At 36.4% G+C, this 19,811-nt stretch overlaps 1 protein-coding gene across 1 annotated transcript in view; it reads left to right on the top strand.

Moving 5' to 3' along the window:
- SORBS2 (sorbin and SH3 domain containing 2) overlaps positions 1-19,811 on the top strand; it is a 144,080-nt gene that overhangs the window by 48,968 nt on the left and 75,301 nt on the right. Inside the window, exon 2 of the mRNA XM_090139345.1 lies at positions 17,728-17,777. Within this exon, the coding sequence (XP_089995471.1) occupies positions 17,768-17,777 (10 nt within the window). The 5' untranslated portion in view covers positions 17,728-17,767. The remainder of the gene's footprint in view (positions 1-17,727; positions 17,778-19,811) is intronic.

Here is a 19,811-nt window from a genome sequence, read left to right as displayed (position 1 = left end):
GTTTAGCATTGTGAACATTGATATTTCTGTCAAATCAGTGTCTCTCTTCATAGTCATCAGATAAGCCAGGTATCTTGCTCCATCTGGGTATCCAAATAATATGTAATGCCACTTCTGCTCCACTTTCTATTGTCTTAAAATTTTATTGAGGTTGTTAAGGTAAATGTGCTGTGCCACAACACAAAAAGGGGGGGGGGAATCTCAATGTCTAGATGGGTGATGTGCCTATTCTTACAGAGTATGAGAAACATGACTGGTTATTGAATAATTTCTTCATAGCAAAAAGTGCATGCTTTACCTATTTGATAAATTATTTATCTGATGAAAGGCTTTTTGAACTGTAATTGAAGCTGACCTGTATGCTCAAAGCAGAGATACAGATATACTTGATGAGCACCTAAAATTGAAGTAACAGTAGTAAAGGTATTTTACTTCTGTAGTTCAATGAGTTTAACTTTGCAAAATTAATAATCGCAAATTGGTTGGATTCCATGTCTTCAAAGAAAGGTGAAACACTCAACAACAGTAGCATATTTCTATGATGTGAGCAAAGTGATCACTTCTCTTGACCTGCTTGTGATGCTTTTGCTAATTAACACAGTCCCTCTGCAGTTTGCCTTTACTGTTGTTGAGGTGTGCTGCTTGAAGTCCAGCACAACTCCTAGATCCTGTTCTGCGGAGTTGCATGGTCTGTGTGCTGCATGGAGCTGTTCATCCCTGGTGTAGAGAACTTTATGAGATCAATTCCTTCAGTGTTTGGGGGAATCCTCTTCCCTTTTGCAACTATTTCCCCTTGTCTGATCGCCTCAGTGAGATTTAAGTTGCATTTGGTACAATTGCCAAGGTGCCTCGTGACCAGTAAAAATCAGCTGCACTTAGTTGCAAAGAATGTTTAAAAGCCAAACTTACAAGAGTAGTAACCTGGCTTTTGGAATCAAAAAGTATATAAAATTTCAGAAAGTTCAGTACAATTTCCAGCAGGCATTTTCTCCTGCCCTTCTGTAGAATATTTTATTTCATATATATGATAAAATGACAGGTTCTGTCAAAGGTCACAGCAATTCCTTGTTCTGACTTTGATAAAGGAGTCCAAGTACCCTAAAACAATGTGGTTAATTTTCTCTGAGATCCTTCGTGGATAATTTGCTTAGCAGAAGCCTTAGCAGTCTAAAGTAATACAGAGAGGATTTTGTTAGCGGATGCGCCACATTGTTCCTTGTGACTACTGAAAGTTAGCTCACATTACAGAATTACTTCTTTTTATCCCCTGCAAAGAATTTTCAAGACTCCTCTTATACACCTATTTAAAAGTCTCTTCAAAAGCAAAGCAGAGAGAATGTCTCTCATAATGCTACTGCCAACCTGTCTCAGGTGTTAAATACTTCCCGGCTGAAGTGAAGTGGCCTGAAAACAGTGACAGGAGCTGTAAGGATGAACCAAATAAGCAGCTGGGATAGCACCTCTCAGCAAGAGACTCTGTGATTGTGCTGACCTCTACACGACACGGTAACTCTGCATCCAGTGGAAGTTCAAAACAATGTGTGCCTGTCCAGCTACACCCATATTTGTTTCCTGCTGTCATACTTCAAGGAAATCTGCTGTGTGAACAGTGACAACAGTAGTGTCTGAAAACAGCTCAGTTGTCAGTGTTAATGCCTGTCCTCTCTCTGTATGAGTCATACAAGCAAAACTGTGTGAAACAAAATAGTTGCTAAACAGTCAGCCAAGAGGTGTTTGAGGGTGGCTGTTCACTACAATTTGGCTTTTTATTCACCTACACTAATGTTTTGGCAAACAAATCAAATGGTTCGATAACCTTGCTGCCGTGGGGATGTTTTACAAACTCAGTCCTCTGATGCTTGACGTTTTAGAAGAAAAGGTAGGACTGCTTTTAAATGACTTTGTTTCATGTTTCTTAGTGTCCTCTAACCTGAAAAAAGATGTGAGAGTTTTGGGGGGAAAAAATCCAACAAACAGTGTTTTTAAATAGCTTATAGCTCATGTAGTGTGTAAGTTTTCTCAGGTAAGACATTGAGATCAGTGGGACAGGGGAATTTTCATCTTCCCATGCTTTGAAACACCGCTTGACAAAAGTGCTGTTTAATTGCATATGGTCTTGGTTATGTCACTAAAACAGTATCTTTACAAATGAAATCCTCTACATGAGAAACAGATTTCTAGTTATTCTGATATTATGTAGCTCTTAAAAAGAGTGAATTTCTGTATTAAAAGTTAGAGGTGAAGTTCTTAAAACAAGTGGCTATAATCCTGCTTTCAGAGCTCAGAAGTTTACTGAGATGAGAAATGCAGAAGTCTTGCTTGTTTCAAGTGCCTACTTTTACAACTGCACTCACTGCATTCAGTTCAAAATTAATTCATTTACTCTTTTATAATTCCTTAATTGCAGAATTCTATGGTGGGGAAAAAGGAGGGATATGTCACATTGTTTTGAGGTAGCACAAACGAAAATGCGTTATCTTTGAAGCAGGCTGTGTTCATGCAGCAAAGTCTGTTACACACTTTTGTCATTATGGAAATAGTACTTCTGTTATGAGAGAAGATTGATCTAGTCTAAAAAATGTACATAAGTCCTTTATAAATTTATTTTTTACAAACCAAAAATACCAAAACCCAAAAAATATTTTAGAGACACTGAACAGCCTGCATCTGTTTCGATGCTTCCACAGGCAAACGTGGTGTTCAGACACATCCTGCATCTGCTTTCTGTAGGCACAGTTAGAACTTTTGTTGTTGCTCTTCCGTTTACTATATGGCAATATAACAACATATATTGTCTTCCATTTAACGTAGACAGGCTATTACAAATTGTGGTTTACATGAACTGTAGTCACAGAGTTTGGTGGGTATTCATAGATCACTTATGTAGAAGGAGTTTGTATTTGCATAGACTCTTAATGCTTAAATTAGAGAACGAGAAAACCCATTCTGTGTTTGGTGTCATACATGGTGAGAGAAATTCTGTAACATGCCATTTTTGTTTACACACAAGGCTTTTCCACCTGAAACATTTTAGGAGTAAATGTGCATAAGGGGTTGGATCCTAAGATAATGTGTAAAAGGGCACCACTGACCTCAGTTGAACTGCACTGGCTTATAATAACTGAGGAAATAGCAAGAAGTATTTGCATTCTTCACTGTTTCTGAGAATGGAAGTTAGTGGACGAACAGACAAAATTATGGGAAGCTTAAAGAAAATGGTTCATTTGTAAGACTTTCTTATTACAAATATTCAAATAGGCTTTTTGTTAATACTAATAGGCTTTTTGTTAATACTAATAGGCTTTTGTTAATGCTAAGGACTCCCTTTTCACTCAACTCATTTAAGTATTGATTGAGTACCACTAAATGAGGTTGATTTTTTGCAAAACTTCTGAGGACATCAAGTTTAAGCACTATTTCATTTTTAGCAGAAAATAGAGGTCTTTGGTGTTATGTACCTACACTATGTGCACAGTTTTTCCTCGGAGGAATTTGGCATGCATCACTTAGTTCTCTGTGCTCATGGAAGTGAAAAGTTGTTATACATGACTGGCCAGCTTTTGTCCAAGTACACATATTTAGGAGAGATTTTTTCCTAATAATCATTAGAAACAAGGTAAGTAATAGCTGCTTTACTTCTACAGCCACTGATTTATGATGGAGGATATGATCAAGGTACATATCTTTGTCTTTTTTGCTGCTTACTCTGTATTTGTCAGCCAGCACTGAGGTTGTGAGTGACAGGAGGGTGCTCAGTATAAAATTAGAATGCCAAGGACAGGAGAAGATACCCATTCTTTTAAAGCTGTAGTTCTGGTTCAAGTTTCAGAAGCGTTTGCTGGTTTGTGTATAACAAATTCAGTGATTTTTGGATGCCACAGCGCCGGTTAACAATTCATTGCTGAAGTAAATCCTTATCTTCCATTCTTCTTCTTGTTCATGCTGATGTCACTCAGTAGAAGTCAGTATGGAGCAATCCAACATTAGAACACAGATCCAAGCTTATAGCTTACGTTAGATATCCACAGAGGACTTAGCCATATCTACTACTGCATCTTTAACACAGCATTTGAAAATTGCAGACTTTGTTATTGTGAGAATGGTAAATAAATCAGAACATCTTGAACTGGCACTAAATAAATATGAGCATAAGGAAGGGGAAGTACTTGTTTACACAAAGACTGTTTTTCACTAAAACAATTTGTGTAAAACTTCATTTTGCACCTTAAATTTTTTATGGATTAATTGTGACTGGTTTGCTTTCTGCAAGTTCAGGATATACAGCAAATTCTCTGACCTTATCATAACAGCATTTTACAAATCTGTTAAAGATGCCTCCTTTGAGTTATTTTATGTTCTTGGTAGTCTTGGCTGTTGTTGCCTTCACTGACTTATTATATTGCCTTCACTGACAGAACTGTGAGTTCTTCAGATTCTCTGCTGTCTTTTCAAGGGCAATGTGTACATTCTATAGGCATGATCCTTTCACTGATGTTATGTGAGGAGATCTGTTCTGCAGTTGTATTTTACCTAAGATTTTACCAAAGCTTACTTCTCTGTCCATCTGCTGTGCAATAGCTGTACAGATGTGTCTGACTGCTTCGTGTGAATACTTATGTATTTATAAGTATTCACACGAAGCAGTCAGACACAGTATGCCTTGCTGTCAAAATGCACATGAGTTTCCTCATAGGTGAGCTGAAAGAAGGTGTCAGACTACAGAAACTTGTTTGAAAAACCTGGTTTTCATACATTATGGAGAGAAAGCAACTGAAAGATTTATGGGCCCAACTTACAGATGTATTGTGCAGTTATAATTCTGTTACTGTTTGTTTGTGCTATGCAACTCTAAAATTCAGGCTACTATTTTGTTGGGTTTGTTTTTTATTTTTTTTTCACATGAAGAATTATGGCTTATTTTAGACAACAAAACTGATTAAAAACAGCTAAAATTGTAATCATTTTTAACCTGGAAAAAATACAAAGTAAACTTATTCATTTTTCTGAGCCTAATTTGCTGAAAATTTGATTTATTTCCAGTTAAATTTCCATTTTTCAATCTATTTGAAATAGCAATTCAGTGGAAAAATTCCTCTAAGTTGTAGACTGGTGTATTAATAAAAATAGTGTAATTTGTTTTACCATAACAATAATTTCTTTATCTGAACATTTTTAAACAAAGTGTGCCATTATGGCTGTTCATGCAGGCTCACGTGAAGTACCATGTTAAAGTTGAAGGTTATGTCCTTCTGACATGGGTGTGAGTTGGTGTACAGCTCAAATCAGTGGTGCTCTGTGTAGCAGCAGAATGTAATGAGCAAGTTCCAGAGGATTTTGGAACAGCACATTACAATGCACTGTAGGGTAGGTGATTGTATTATAAAACTATAATTAAGTGTGTGGGAACTGAGAACATCTGCTACAGGAATGGCACTTATTGTTGCTAATTAAAAAAAAAAAAAAAAAAAAAAAGCTGTAAAAATAGTATGATGATGATAATACGACAGATTAATTTGTGGATTTAATTTTAATAATTAAGTAAACCAAAGGGTAGTTCATAAAGGAAAATATTCTGTGATGTTCCCTTACATTATCTATCCTCTTTGTTACTCACACTACACTCGATTACCAGGTTGAATAGCTGGTATTATAGCAAGGCATGTAACTGATCTATGAGTTTTACTGTAACAGATACTATCTCATGTGCTAGCACTCCACGAATTAGTTGAGTGATGCTTACAATGCAGAACAATGAAGTCCTGAATAGCACTTGTGGCAGGGTTAGAGTAACTGCTATTACTGCAGGTACATTTGATAACCTTGAATTCACATTACACTGAAGGCAAGTTCTAAACCCACTGAGAGTCAGTGGAAGATTCCTGTTAGCTTCAGTACTCCTGGGGATGTACCCCTGGCAGAGTTTCACTAGTTTGTTTAGAAAGCAAAACAAGCTACATTGTCATGATACTGCTGAAAGAAACCTTGTCTTAAGACTTAAAATTATTCAATTTGTTTGAAACTGCATTATTAAACTCTGTAAACTGATTGGCATAGATTGATGGCACCGATTATTGATGAACTCATTTAGCATGTCCTGGTTTGAGTTGTCTGGCAAGAGGGAGGAGCTGTGGTTCTACAGTGTAATTATTTTGTTCACTTTAAGAATTCTGATGACATATTTTAGCAAGGTTAGGATCTCAGCGACTGGAACATAGATGTAAACTTTAGCTTCATCAGGAATGTGACTTCTAACTTTTTCAAAAACTGTGTGTGCTTGAAAAATCAGCTTATTGATGCTGAGTAGAGATTTAGCAAAGTCAGTCAGAATATCTGAGATCCATCCTCATTGCACATGAACAGAAAATTAGACTTGAGTATCGAATGCTTCTGAGTGTAATTCATGTAATTGCTATTACAGAGAACACTAGATCTAGCTTGAAACTAAGGTGACAGTGTTTGCTATTCTTTCAGACCCCCTACAGACTAGTTTTGAAGGGGAAAAGGCTGCTTGGCTTGAAAACTGAGGGAATAAGTGCACTGGACTGTGACAAATAGCCTGTGGCAGGGGAAGGGGGAGTTGTGTTTGGAGTGCAGTTACAGGAACACTGGTATTTAAGCAACTCCAACAGACAAAGGTAAGACTGTCTAGAAAGGAATCTGGGACTGAGAATTTAAGCTGAAAGCTTACTGCAGTTGCCTAACTTCATTAGCAATTAGTATTTATAGAAAAGTGAGTCAGGTGTCTGTGCAGGGCCACCTTTTCCATCTTTTACGAAGAAAAAGACCTAAATGATTGCATGAGAAACACTTATGTTGCTGTTATAAAAGCTGAGAGTAGGAGATGCTGGAATTAAAGCTACATTTCTGTATGGATGCAATTACTTCAATGGTTTCATGTCATATTTTTTCTGCAAGCTGTTCCCTCATCCAGAGCACAAGCTGAATCTTCTCATGGGGTAGAGTAATAGAAAGGAATGAAAGTTGTAGAGCCCTACAATCCTTCTCTCATTTGCTGACTAGAGCATGATAGCAGAGATGAATGAGATGGAATATAAGTTCTAGTTTGTGTTCTTGCCCACACAGTTCCTGAGGTACTGACATTGTGCATTACTACAGGAAGCTTCCAGCTGTATACGGCTGACAGCATTTACTTGCTGTGTGGCTATGCTCTGCAGTGCTGTGCAGATGCTCAGTCCTCTTCCCCGGTGATTCCAAACTTTGTTCCTGAGTTGCTGTGTGCCTGGAACCAGTCTCAGGCTGGATCTGGGGAAGTGCTTGGCACACATGCCCACAGTTGATGTGAAGGGGGAGTTTGATTAGCACTACCTACGTTGAAAGTATTCTGATAAAATGGACCCATAAAATTATCTTTAATTCAGTCACCCAAAGTTACTAAATTTATTTCCAGTCTCTGTTACTTCACTAAGAATATGGTAGCTTTCTGAGCCAAAAATAATGTGGTGAAATGCATAGCTGTCCAGTGATCAACATTTAATATAAGCTTCAAGGAAAATTAAGTTATAAATGAGGTTCAGGGCTACATGCTGGGCTTACCATTAGGTTCACTATTTCATAGCTCCTTATAGAAAGAACATAATTCTTTCTACATATAGGCAAATTAATTGTGCTTAAAGCAATCAAAATTTTATGTTACATCATTATAGTTCCTAAGTTACAGCTTTTTAATCATTATATTTGTAGACTGCAGGCAAGATATAGGTGTGTGGGTGTATGTGTATATATATATGCATGTTCTCATATATTTTCTTACTGGAAAAAATGGAGGGTTATGCCAGGTTATAGACAAGTATTTTCATTTCACAGAATGTGTGTGGTCAGTGTGCTTTTCTTTGAGACTCTGAGAATTCCATTTAAATGTTCTTGAAGTAACTTCTGTGTGACATGACTCATAGGATCATTCAACCTATTGTTGTTACACAGACCGAACTGTATACAGAAGAGGCAATCTTGTGCTGATAAGGAATCATCTTGACTCTGACCTTCACTGTCTGGAATGCTGAACTGAAGCACTGAGCAGTTTTTTCTCATTTAAGATCTGTTAAGAATAGCAAGAGTGAGTGTCACATGATAATGTTTTATCCCCACACTGGAAAATCAAATATCAGAGTATTCCATTCATATAAGGTATATATAAAAACATGAACTGAGCAATAGGTAGTGAAATAGCATTATTAATATCAAAATTTTAAGCAAATACTTTAGTATTTTACCCTCTTGGTAAAAATATGTTGTCTGTAATTCTTGGGGTGAACTGAGAGGGAAAATCAATTCTTTAATTAATAAAGTTAAACTTGATAGATGTAAATTCAGCTTTACAGAAATGAATGTTACTTGCAGGAAGTAAATATAACATCTATAAAATAGAATAGGTAACAATTTTTTGGCTTTCTGGATAACAGTTTGTATGGTAGAAACCATATGCTGTGTAGTTATGCTTAGATAAACTCTCATCTGAAAAACCATAGCAGTAATAATCTTGGGAAATAGTATTTTCAAAATTATTTTTATGCTACAGTTTTATTTCAATAATGTCGGAACAGTTTTGTGGTTGTAGAATTTTTGCATTGATTTTATTACCAATTTTTTAAGGCCTTCTCTTAGCAAGTGATTGCTCTTAGCAGCTGCTATTTGCCCAGTGATCAAAGAGATGGGCAGGTATGGTTAACGAAAATATAGACTTTTCCTTTGAGTTTGATTGAAGATTTAGGGAAACCTTTCAAAAAAAAAAAAAAATTGAGGGAATCAATGTTGATTGGTACATCTACCCACTGGGGAGAGGCTGCATCCTAGCAGAGACTAGGATCTCATCCTGGTATGTATGTGGAGTCAGTCCCTGAAGTTACAAAGGGGAAGAGAAAGCTAAGCTCATAAAGGTAAGATGATATTTTGAATGTCAGTAGCAGAACCAGGTATAGAAACCAAATGTTAGTGCTCTATTATAGAAGATAGTCTGTGATGCCATATGGCACCTGCCCTAAAGGTGCCTTGGACCATGTAAGACTGCTTGACAAAATGGTTCAGTACTGTCCTTGAAATGTCACTGAAAAGTTAAATTGACACGAAAATGATGGGAATTTATAGAAATAAAAATAAACATGTCCACTACTGATTTTTCTTCTTAGGTATACAGGAAGATTTAATTGGTATGTGAAACCATGTCTATTTGAGATTGACTGTAAATTTAATAATTCAGCCATTACATGAAACCCCTTCCATAAACAGATCTTAATTTACAGTAAATGGTAACATAAACATCCTTTGTTTTCTTGGTCTTTTTGTTGAGTGGGTCACTGGACAGTTCTGAGATGACTGGACCTTTTCCCATGAGTGGTTTTCAGCAACAGCTTTTGATAACCATCAGTCAAGGGGCTGTTCTACCACTGTATGGGCAGATTCCATTTCCCTTTCAAAGCTTGATTTGTATTTTTTTTCCAAAGTATTCAGATTTTACAGGTTACCTCAGTGACTCCTGCTTTGTGGTCTAAACCTACTGTTACCCCTGAATTCCTCTAGAATGCCAGAGTAGTCTACTTCTGGAATTAAAATTGCCAGACAACTGACTCAGTAGTGGAAATCTCCCACCAATATATTTGAATAAATTGGATTGGCAATCTAATGCAAATTTACGGTGCAGTTACATGAAAGGCATGTGGAGAAGACAAATTATATAATTTCTTTATGTTCTTAAGTGTATTTCAAGTTACATTGCAGATTCACACTCACATTTCAGTCTTGTCAGCTCCTCAGGTATCAAACAGCATCTGTCAGGTTCCTTTTGTGCTTCCTTGGTCCCTTCCTTGGCTGTTTCTGCCAAATACTGTAGGTTTTTCTCAATTAAAAAAATTTATTTTAATTCCTTGTTTCTGTAAAGATTGAGCATGCTCTCTTCTCTAAAGCTGTGAGTTTTAATGTTATGCTATTTCTGGCTTGCTCCAGGATCAGCAAAGTATGAGTTAAATAGCAGAGACCTTGAGTGTGCTGGTGGACAGTTAAAAATTGAGAGGGAAAGAGAAAGATAAGTAACCAATCTTTAAATGTGAGCCAAATCTCTATAACTTCTGAAATTCAGTTAGCAGGTACAGTATTAGCAGTTCATAATAATGTGAGTTTAACTGTGCTACTAATTATAACTGTTGGTAGCTCTTTCCCTGATTATTTACACTAGGAAAAAATTGTGGCTTTTTGTTCTATTGAAGCATGATGGACTTCATTAGGTATTAAAACAGTCAAAGTACAGCACGTGTACTGGTGTTATAAACCACAGAATCACAGACTCACAAACTGGAGGGGACCCACAATGATCATTGAGGTCCAACTCCTCGTTCCTCACAGAACCAAATTGTATCTGAGAGCATCTCCCACATACTTATTGAATTCCAGCAGCTTGATGCTGTGACCACTGCCCTGGGCAACCTGTTCCGTGGCCACCACCGTCTGGTGAAGAACCTTTCCATAACATCCAACCTGCCCCTCCCCAACACAGCTCCGTGCCATTCTCTCAGGCCCTGTCATTACCACAGAGAGCAGAGTCAGCGCTGCCCCTCCAATCCCTGTGAGAAGCTGTAGGCTGCCATGAGGTCTCCCCTCAGTCTCTGAGCTGAACAAACCAAGGAACCTCAGCTGCTCCTCATGCATCTTGCCCTTTAGCCCCTTCACCATCTTCACAGTCTCCCTTTGGATGCTCTCTAATAATTTATGTCCTTCCTGTATCGTGGCACTCAAATTGCACACAGAGCTCAAGGTGAGGTCACACCAGCGTATGATCACTTCCCTCAACTGTCTAACAGTGATGCTTAAACAATAGAAGGTGTGTTGTTTTATGTGTATTGTATGAAGAAGGAGGATGAAGCTATTTGAAATGAAAAATGATGGTTGTGTATCCTGAAAAACTGCAAAATGTAGTGTCAGGAAAACATGCAAACAAAAGGTTACAGAGTTGATCTATTCTTTGTGTGTCATATGCAAGTCTACTGTGTTTTGTGAGCACATAGTCTTGCTGCTAGTAAGTATCTTTTGTGGAACCAGTTAAATCTCTGACGGGAGCACAGTTCTGAAAAGGAGTGCTATGATTCTTCAGATATAGCCAAACATGGCAAGAGTTAATGAGAAAAACAGCAGGATATAAGATACTTGTTATAGCACATAGGGAAGATCAAAGTTTACAGCATTCGAGTTACTTTGAAGCATTTAATGCTGAGTCATTTAGTGTGAATATTAACAGAAGCTGAAAGGAATTACTGTCCCCAAAGGCAGCTGTGACTCTGGATGAGTTTTACTTGTTTGTGTTTAAACTCATTGCCACTTAACTGTTGCTTGATCTTTCTGCAATTAGTCTGATGTCAGTATTCAGATTGAAAGGAGAAATCTGGTGTCTTTTCAGATCAACAGTGAAAAAATCTGCTCTAGTTTTGCTTTGTAATGAAAGTATTCTGATTATCATTCCACATTTTATGGCTCTTTAGTTCACATCAGTATGATCTCCTCCTTTGTAATTTTTTGAACATTATCTGATTTCTAACAAGTACTTTTCCTTGTTTGATTTGTAGCAGAGGTCATAAGGTATGTGCAACTATCCATATACAGCTTGTAATTTTTCTTCCTGGCATGATCTAGGATAGATCACCCATTTGGATTCAATAACATCTGTATTCTTTGCGAGAATTACTCACAGAATAGTAAACTATCAAATTTGTTTAGGCCTCTGGCTGTCTGCCAAACTTTGACAAAATTGTCTGAAAATTTTAAGAACTTACGGATAAAGTATCTGCCTGTGTGATCCCATTGAACTTATGTATCTTTGTAAATAAGAAGGATGAAAATATTCCAGTGAGTTGCATTTTAGTTAATTTCATCATTTATATAGATTTAGGGGTTTTTTTTTGTATTTATGAGCTTGTTTAGAAGTCTGGAATTACATTCTGTTGCTACAGTATAATTGTTAAGAATACATTACAGAATCTTACAGCACTCCATAAATTGGTCTAACTCTGTTAAATAGATGAAAAATTACATCTATTTCAGGGAAGCATTTTTCTAAATTTAAAAAGGAAAAAAAATAGGATTTTTGCTTTCATGAATGAACACTATTTCCTCTGATTCTAATGGGACGGGTATTCACTCATGAAAAAAATTTTTGGAAGGAATGATATATACGTGAGGATTTGTGCATGTGGAAATGCATTGTGTATCATGCTGTATAAACATGGAAATTTTGATTAATGATACTTTAATATTCAAGTGACCTGTAATTACCAGGTTTTACTTTCATCATTTCTTTTCAAGATTCTGCAAATTTTTGTCATGTGTTTGTTAGTTCCTGAAGGTTAGTGAATCCATATTTAACTATCACATGATGGATTTTAAATAGGAACATAGTTCTAATGATTCTTGGAATTTGTGTGTTGAGAAAGATGGAGAACTAGTTGTATATGGCCTGGGTTTGTTGTTTTTTTTTTGGATCTTCTGGGAGATAAGAATTTGAGTTAATGGAATTTTGAGTGTGTGTGTTAAGTAGTGTATTTAGTAAAATAAGCTACTTGATCATGGTGAAATGATTGACATGTCCTAATCAGACCCTCTTGTCAAAACTTTTTATATTTTCAAAAAGTGATCTAGAAAGCTTGTGTATTGTTAGAAAAATGTAATAGAAAATGTGCAAGTTTATATTCTAATTACCTTTAACTTGATACCAATCTAAAATGCAACTGTGAATTTTCCCCCCAATTTATGCAACAACAAAAATTACTGTAAGGAACTTTCAGATTAGAAACGTGTAATTTTTCTCTATAGTTTCATTACTTTTTCTGTCATCAAATATTTGATGATTTGATTTTCTTCCTGTTTTATGAAGAAACATGGGAAAAGAACACCATCCCACTTCTTTCTTATCTTGCATTCTCAGAGGAAAAATTACATTGGGAAAACAGTGAAATGCCTGGAAAGTGATGTGCTATCAAATTTATTCTCTTTCCTTCAGACAGTCACTTTTTCTTCATACATTTGCCAAATTCAGGCTCTTGAGTTTGACCACAGCAGTTGTGATAAATATTTCAGACCTTAATGGCTTCTGTGAGTAGAAACCACCTTCTGATTTTCAACTTGTGTTTAAGACAAATAGTTCATAGCAGTACTTGTGCCAACATTGTTCCTCTGCTTCCTCCAGTTATGTCCACTCCCTTGATGTGTTTATAAAGAATGGTTAGCCATACACTCCTGAGATGAATTCTCCTGTATGTCACCTCTTTGAACTCTTGATCATGGGAACTAGAACTGCTTGTGGTTTTCAAGATGAAATCTCCTCAGTGCTTTGAGTAGTTTGTGGGGGTTTTACTACAGGGGAACTGGGCTTACATCGAAAGTTAAATACCTACTTAATTTACTTTTACTGATACTGTGCACAGTTGGAATGTCTTCAAGTTTTTATCCCTAATTTTATCCTTAATCCCTAGCAAACTAGAGGAAATTGTTCAGTTGATTCTAGCCAATCAAACTAACAATTTACCATAGTGCTCTGAACCAAGAAAGCTGGAATATAACTAGGATCTACTGCTTTTGGGAAAGGGAAGTTTTGTGTATGATAATATTTTCTCTTTGAGCCTCCTTCAGACTATTAAGTAGGATTCATCAGCAGTATTTTCATTTGGACATTTATAGGGACATTGCCAGTTTCTTTTGGAAATGAAATAGCAATAGTCTGAATGCTTTGATTCAAAATATACCAAACAAGGCAAATTACCACCTTGCTCTTCACCAGTCTTTCAAAAACTGTGTAAGAAAGAAAACAACTCAGTTCTTGGAGTTTGCTTGCTGGTTATCAACATAGATAACAAACCTGGCATTTCAAACTTTTCTGCGCTCCAGGCCACAGTGACAGAGACAGATGATGAAAGATACCTATACGCTGGATGAGTTTGAGCTGATACTTACAAGTGGCATTTTAGAATTTACAAATCATTAAGCTAAGAATTTAGCTGTAATGACATTTTTCAGGGTTTCTACATATTTCCAAAAGAATATATTCTCCTTTTTGTTATCAAAGGATATTCTGAATTTTAATATTCTGTCTTTACCTAGTTACAGATTATGGGTACTAACAAAGATGATCTTAATTCTTTGGATGAGGTTCAAGCAGATAATAGCATGTTACTGCTCATTTAGACTTTGATAGAAAGCCTATGCTCACATTTAGTTAGCTGATGCTTGGGTGGATGATACACTTGCACCTGTAAATGCTCTAACATCTTATCAATAATGGAATTGAGCCTCAAATAGTAGAGATGCATCTTGTGCTCTTGAAGGTGGAGAAACTTTTCTTGACTTCTCACTAACTCTTTTTATAGCTGCACAGAAATGTGGAACAGAAGGGGTATGACAGAATGGCTCCCCGCAGCACCCCACACTTCATAACTTATCAGGAACAGAAGCAATCACAACTAGCTGCAAGGTCTCTTGGGGAGAACAGAGCTGGTGTCAGTGAGATTCCCACAAGTGTTCTTAGTAACCTTTCACAGTGCAAAGTATTGCTGAGCTGAAATAATCTTTGTGGTGTTATCGAGAAATAAGGTGTTATCAAGAAATAATACAGCAATGTATCTTATGTCTTTAGTGAAACTAAAGCAGTGGTAACTGCAGCTGTATTCAAGTTAACTGTATTCAAGTTAACCCATTTCTGTGCATTAACACTGTCATAGAATGGCTTGGGTTGGAAGGGACCTCCAAGATCATCTACTGTTAATCCGCCTGCTGCAGGCATGGTTGCCAAATACTAAATAAGATACTGGATCAGGCTGCCCAGTGCCCCTTTCAAATGTGAACACCTCCAGGGATGGAGCATGCACAACTTTTCTCAATGGAAAATTTCCCCTTGCCACTCTGGCTAACTTGGTGTTCCTTTATCTTGTCATCTAAGATTAGGTATGAATTTGGTAGAAGATCTACCTGACATTGGTGGCTAAATCAACAGTTGTTGATTTTGCAAACTGATATGTTCCAGTAGTACTTTGTGTCTGCACTATATTTATGGGCATTCCTTCTGTTTTAGCATCCAAAAGCTGAATACCTTAGCTGATTGTGAGACATCCTTTTGGTAATGAAGACTGTCTGATACTTCCAGAGGAATATTCATTACATCACTCAGATAAAGCTTTCTGCAAGCCCATGTACCCTGAACAATTTTCAGGAGGCAAAGTATGTACAGTAATGCTAAACAAATCCCTTTGCTTCCCCTCCTCCACCAATTTCTTTCTTCCAATTTCTTGAAGTAAGAATCTCAATGCTCTTTCAGGCAAATTTTTATTTTTAAGTCCATTGTCTTTGTACATCTGGCTGTTAATTTCTCTGCATTCATTTGAATCCTACTGCCAGTACCATTAAGTATGTGGACACTCTTTTAGCCCTCTACCAACAGAAAGTTCCAAATAATTTTAAGTGAGCAGTGGCAGTTAGTTAAACTGCAAGGCCTGCTGTTTGTGTCAGTTCAATTTATATGACCTTCTTTGCATGCATACTTTTCGGGTATACATGGTTGTGGTTTTTTTTTTTTTCTATAGGAAAATTAGATTAATGTGGAAATGTGAATGATTTGTATTGGAATCCTTCACTGTGAGTCAGTCATGCAGGGTAATCAGGATAGAAAAAGTCTTAAGAGGACAAAGGTTAAGTGCTAAAACTGAGTGTAGTGTGTTAGAACTTCAGTAAGAGTTAAGCAATCTTCACTGTAAATATATCGAAGCCACCTGCTAAAAATCGTTTTGGCATCACAGTATTCCAAGAGTTCTGTACTTGTTGGGTCTGAAAATAAATATCATGTTGCATTTCACTGCTTGTTTGCAGTACCATCAATGATTCAGTTCCAGGCTAAAAGAAGGCTTAAAAATGGCATCTCTTCTAGCAGCCCAAAAGAAATTGGTGTAAGAATTTGGGGCTTTAAAAATATTCTGTTGCTGTTATGTAAATCCAAAGTGTCGGTCATAGATTATTTACCCAAAAAAAGAAAAAAAGAGATCATTTGCCTTAATATTTAAAGCTCTTCTAGAAATTTTCAGATTATTTTCTGATAGCTGCAGAGTAGAATGTGATTTAAACTTCATTCATTGCCAGATTACTGTTTCCGTAGTATTTAAGTATTAAGTATCAAGGTTGTTTTTTTTAATTGTTTTTTTAATTATTATTTTTTGTATCATACATGCATTCTGTCAAGGATTGACTTTGGATGATAGCAGCAGAGTTCAGACAGTTTCTTCACATACTTTAGCATGAAGAATTGCTTACCAGTAAGTTTTTCAGGCAGTGTAGAATCTGACTTCATTACGAATACAAGAGAACATTACAATTTTATTGTCAGTTCAGAGGTACAGGTAATTCAGTCCACCTGTTGAGCTGAGCTCAAATTCTATTTTGGTTTTCTGTTACTGTTAAATTTTACTAAATATTAGTTATCTCAAGTTTTCCATTAAAGAAAGGGTCCCTGTTCCAACATCATTGAGTCGTTTACATTTTGTATTTTTCTACTTAGCAAAGCTGTTAAAAACTATGATTTTCTATTTGCTTTACCCTGAACTTGATAGGGGACAGTGCATGGGGAGAATAATTGTTTTCAGCTCATACTTTTTTGTCCTTCAGTGTTTCTCACTCACCTGAAGTAAATTATAGTGGGCAGCATGTATGTAAAGCACAGTTGAGACTGATGAGTGCACAGCAGACTCTGTGGTTCTTATCTGTGGTAAGAATGGGGTATTCTTTGAAACCAGTTCTGCATTTCTCTTTGTCATCCTTTAATGCTGCTGCAGTACCTTAAAGAGGCTGAGAGAGAGAAGTTATTAAAGTTCCTGAACCTCAGATAAATTTGAAATATAAACTGTCAGGAGATGGAAAATACTGTTCCATTTGGTGTTGTGACTTACACCAGTAGGTTGAAGTGGCCTGTTAATGTAGGGTATCCTGTTTTTTCTGCAGTTGTGGGTTTTCTCATTGCTTTTTTCTGCTCTTGTTAGTTGGTAAGTACTGTATGGAATCGAGATGCCTAAATAAGTGATACAGCTTCTGCATACATTATTTTCATGCACATTACTACATTTAAAAAGCACGTTGCTGAGCTTGGAAACCAAATATATAACAACTTCATTTCTTATCTGCTGACTCTGGTGGGTCTTCTGAAATGGGTCTCTACGGATGCCAAAACATATCCTACAGTGCAAAGCAATGCAGTGATCAGCATTAAGAATGTTAGTGTTGTCTGTAGAGAAGTGTTAGATCACTGGATGAAAACAGACACATCTCCTTGGAAACAGTTGAGGAAAGATCTAATAACTCTGGTTGCTTCAAAAAAATCTGACGAGACCTATGCTCTGTATCTTCGCTCATGCAGAAGAGTGAATAAGACTTATAAGCAGACTTTAAACATGTTCTTAAACTGATCTTCTTTAGTTTATAGTTTCAGGACCAAAAATCAATCACTACATTTTTATCCCAGAGCAAATGTTTACCAGAGAGATACTAAACACTTACAAATAGAGTAGCTTATAATGGAAGCACCAGCTCATCTTTAACTTTGGAAGAACATGCAGTGCCAATTTAATTAAAGCCATATTAAAATAGGACTGTTGTTTATATCATATTGATGCTCCACTTCCCTGAGAAGTCGTGCTGCCATTTTGTGCCACATATTCATGTCTTGTGCAAATTAATAGATCATTTTATTCTTCACAGGAAATCTGAAGACTTTTATAGCAAATCCGTCAGTGTCAGAATGAACACAGGTACGCTGCTTATGTGAGATTTTTTTTACTTGTTTATGTTGTTTAGAACGCAGAGAAAATCCCAGAGTTATTTAAAAGTTCATGAGCAAATTATGTCTTAGTTGGTATTGAATTTAAACAAAGTATTTTAGTAGTATGTCTGTTTATATGGATTTCCATTCCATATATGAAATTTACATACTTGGTTTTGTATGTATGGATATATATGGATATATAAAACCTACATGCATGTTTAGCTTTCTGTGCTTATGTTACTTCTTTCAGTTTTGTATGCATATGCTTTTCTGCAAATGTATTAGTATTGGGACATAAAGGCTGTGGAAAATTGATACTAAAGTATCACATTTTCCCAACATGCCTTAAAAATGTTTTGTTTCCATTCTTTATTGTCAGTAAATTAAAAGATATAAATACTATCTTGTATTGGCTGAGTTTGCATAATCAGGTGAGGATAACTATTTTGTACTTAAAGATTTATGTTTTCTCTCAAGTTTCATTGATAGATCTACTGACCACACAAATTACTCAGCAGTATATCTTTGTTATGATCTGTAAAATACTCCTGACTCGTTCCTGAATCATTTAAATCAGTAGATAATTCTAATGGTTTTGCTAGAAGTGGGAACAGCCCTCCAGTAAGCAGACCAGTGAAATCTCATGTCAGGCATAAAATTTACAGCTGCAGTCACTTCTTTACCCTCTACAGGTAAACTATCTTCTTTGCATATTAATTGTGGCACAGGAGAAGAAATACTCATTCTCTGCAGACCAATTAGTTTTATTATTGATCACAGTGCTGCACAGACAATTTGAAATAAGGAAAATTTCATGTTTGGGACAAGAGGTCCTGAGCTGTCTGTGAAGCCAGTGCAGATGTTTCAATAGCATGCTCTAAGTCCAAGGGATTAATGTTTCCATGCTATAGTTTGCTGTTATTTCCTAGGCTCCTGTATTGAAGAGCTTCCTGGCTTCTGATTCTCTCAGACAGTGACTGGCTTCTGATTCTCTCAGACAGGAATTCATGAGGTTCTCATAAGGGTTTTTTTAAAGACAAAGTTAAAATATATTGCGTAAGACAAAATCAAAATGTATTGTGATGAATCTGCTATATTTGCAACTATTTTAATTAGGAGAAGCAAAGTTTCTCAGTTGAGGTGGAGTATTTTTTGGTTGTTCTGAAATGTTTTGCAGACCTGTGGGTGATGGAGAGGGAGTAGCACCAAGTCTTGAAAACGATTTCATTTATGGAAATTTGTCTTACCATTTTGCATTTTTTTATAAGATTTCCTTCCTAAACATGTCAGTCTGTATAATGAACGTAGTAGTGAAGTACTGCTTGCTACACAGAACTGTAATTTCAGAAGTAAGTCAGCTAAGCATCATCTGTTTGAGTGTGATTACACTGTACACTGTAATCATATGGCTTAAAACATAATAGATGTCATTTTATAGCTTCTACTTTTGAAAAGTGTGGCTTGTGTCAGAGATGAAAATTACCAGTTTGTGTTACTGCAGCTCTGAAGGGTGGTTTTGTTCTGCGCTGTACTAAAATTTCTCAAGTTGGTCTGAAACTCTGAAGAGGAACAGACATAAAGATTTGAATCATCTATATGTCTGAATGACATCTGTTGTGGATTGACTCTTCTGATCACATAGGGTACTTGAAAACCACTTAAAGATCTTGCATAGTTTCTTAAAGATATGACTGTAAGCTGGACTTTAATCTACTGTGCTTTTAAGTAGTAAAAACATTTTTCATCTTATGGATGTGCACATTGCAAGCTGGACTAAAAGGAAGTATTGGCAAAAAAAAAAAAAAAAAAAAGCAGCATTTCATAAGCATTTCATATCAGAAGTGACAGATGTATGTCACTTCTTGACTGTAAGAAAAAGTCCCATGAGTAGGACATAGAAGTGAACTTCTTACATGCCTGTTGGTGAAGCATTGCTTTACTAAGGTGGAGAGTGGCTGAGACAGAGGATGTTTGGCACAGTCACCTGTATTAGGGCATGAAAAGAATGCAGAAGTTCCTT

The sequence above is a fragment of the Phasianus colchicus genome, chromosome 4 (genome assembly GCF_987193195.1).
Source record: "Phasianus colchicus chromosome 4, bPhaCol1.hap1.1, whole genome shotgun sequence".
Classification (NCBI taxonomy): Eukaryota; Metazoa; Chordata; class Aves; order Galliformes; family Phasianidae; genus Phasianus; species Phasianus colchicus.
This window is presented reverse-complemented; position numbering and strand designations above follow the sequence as displayed.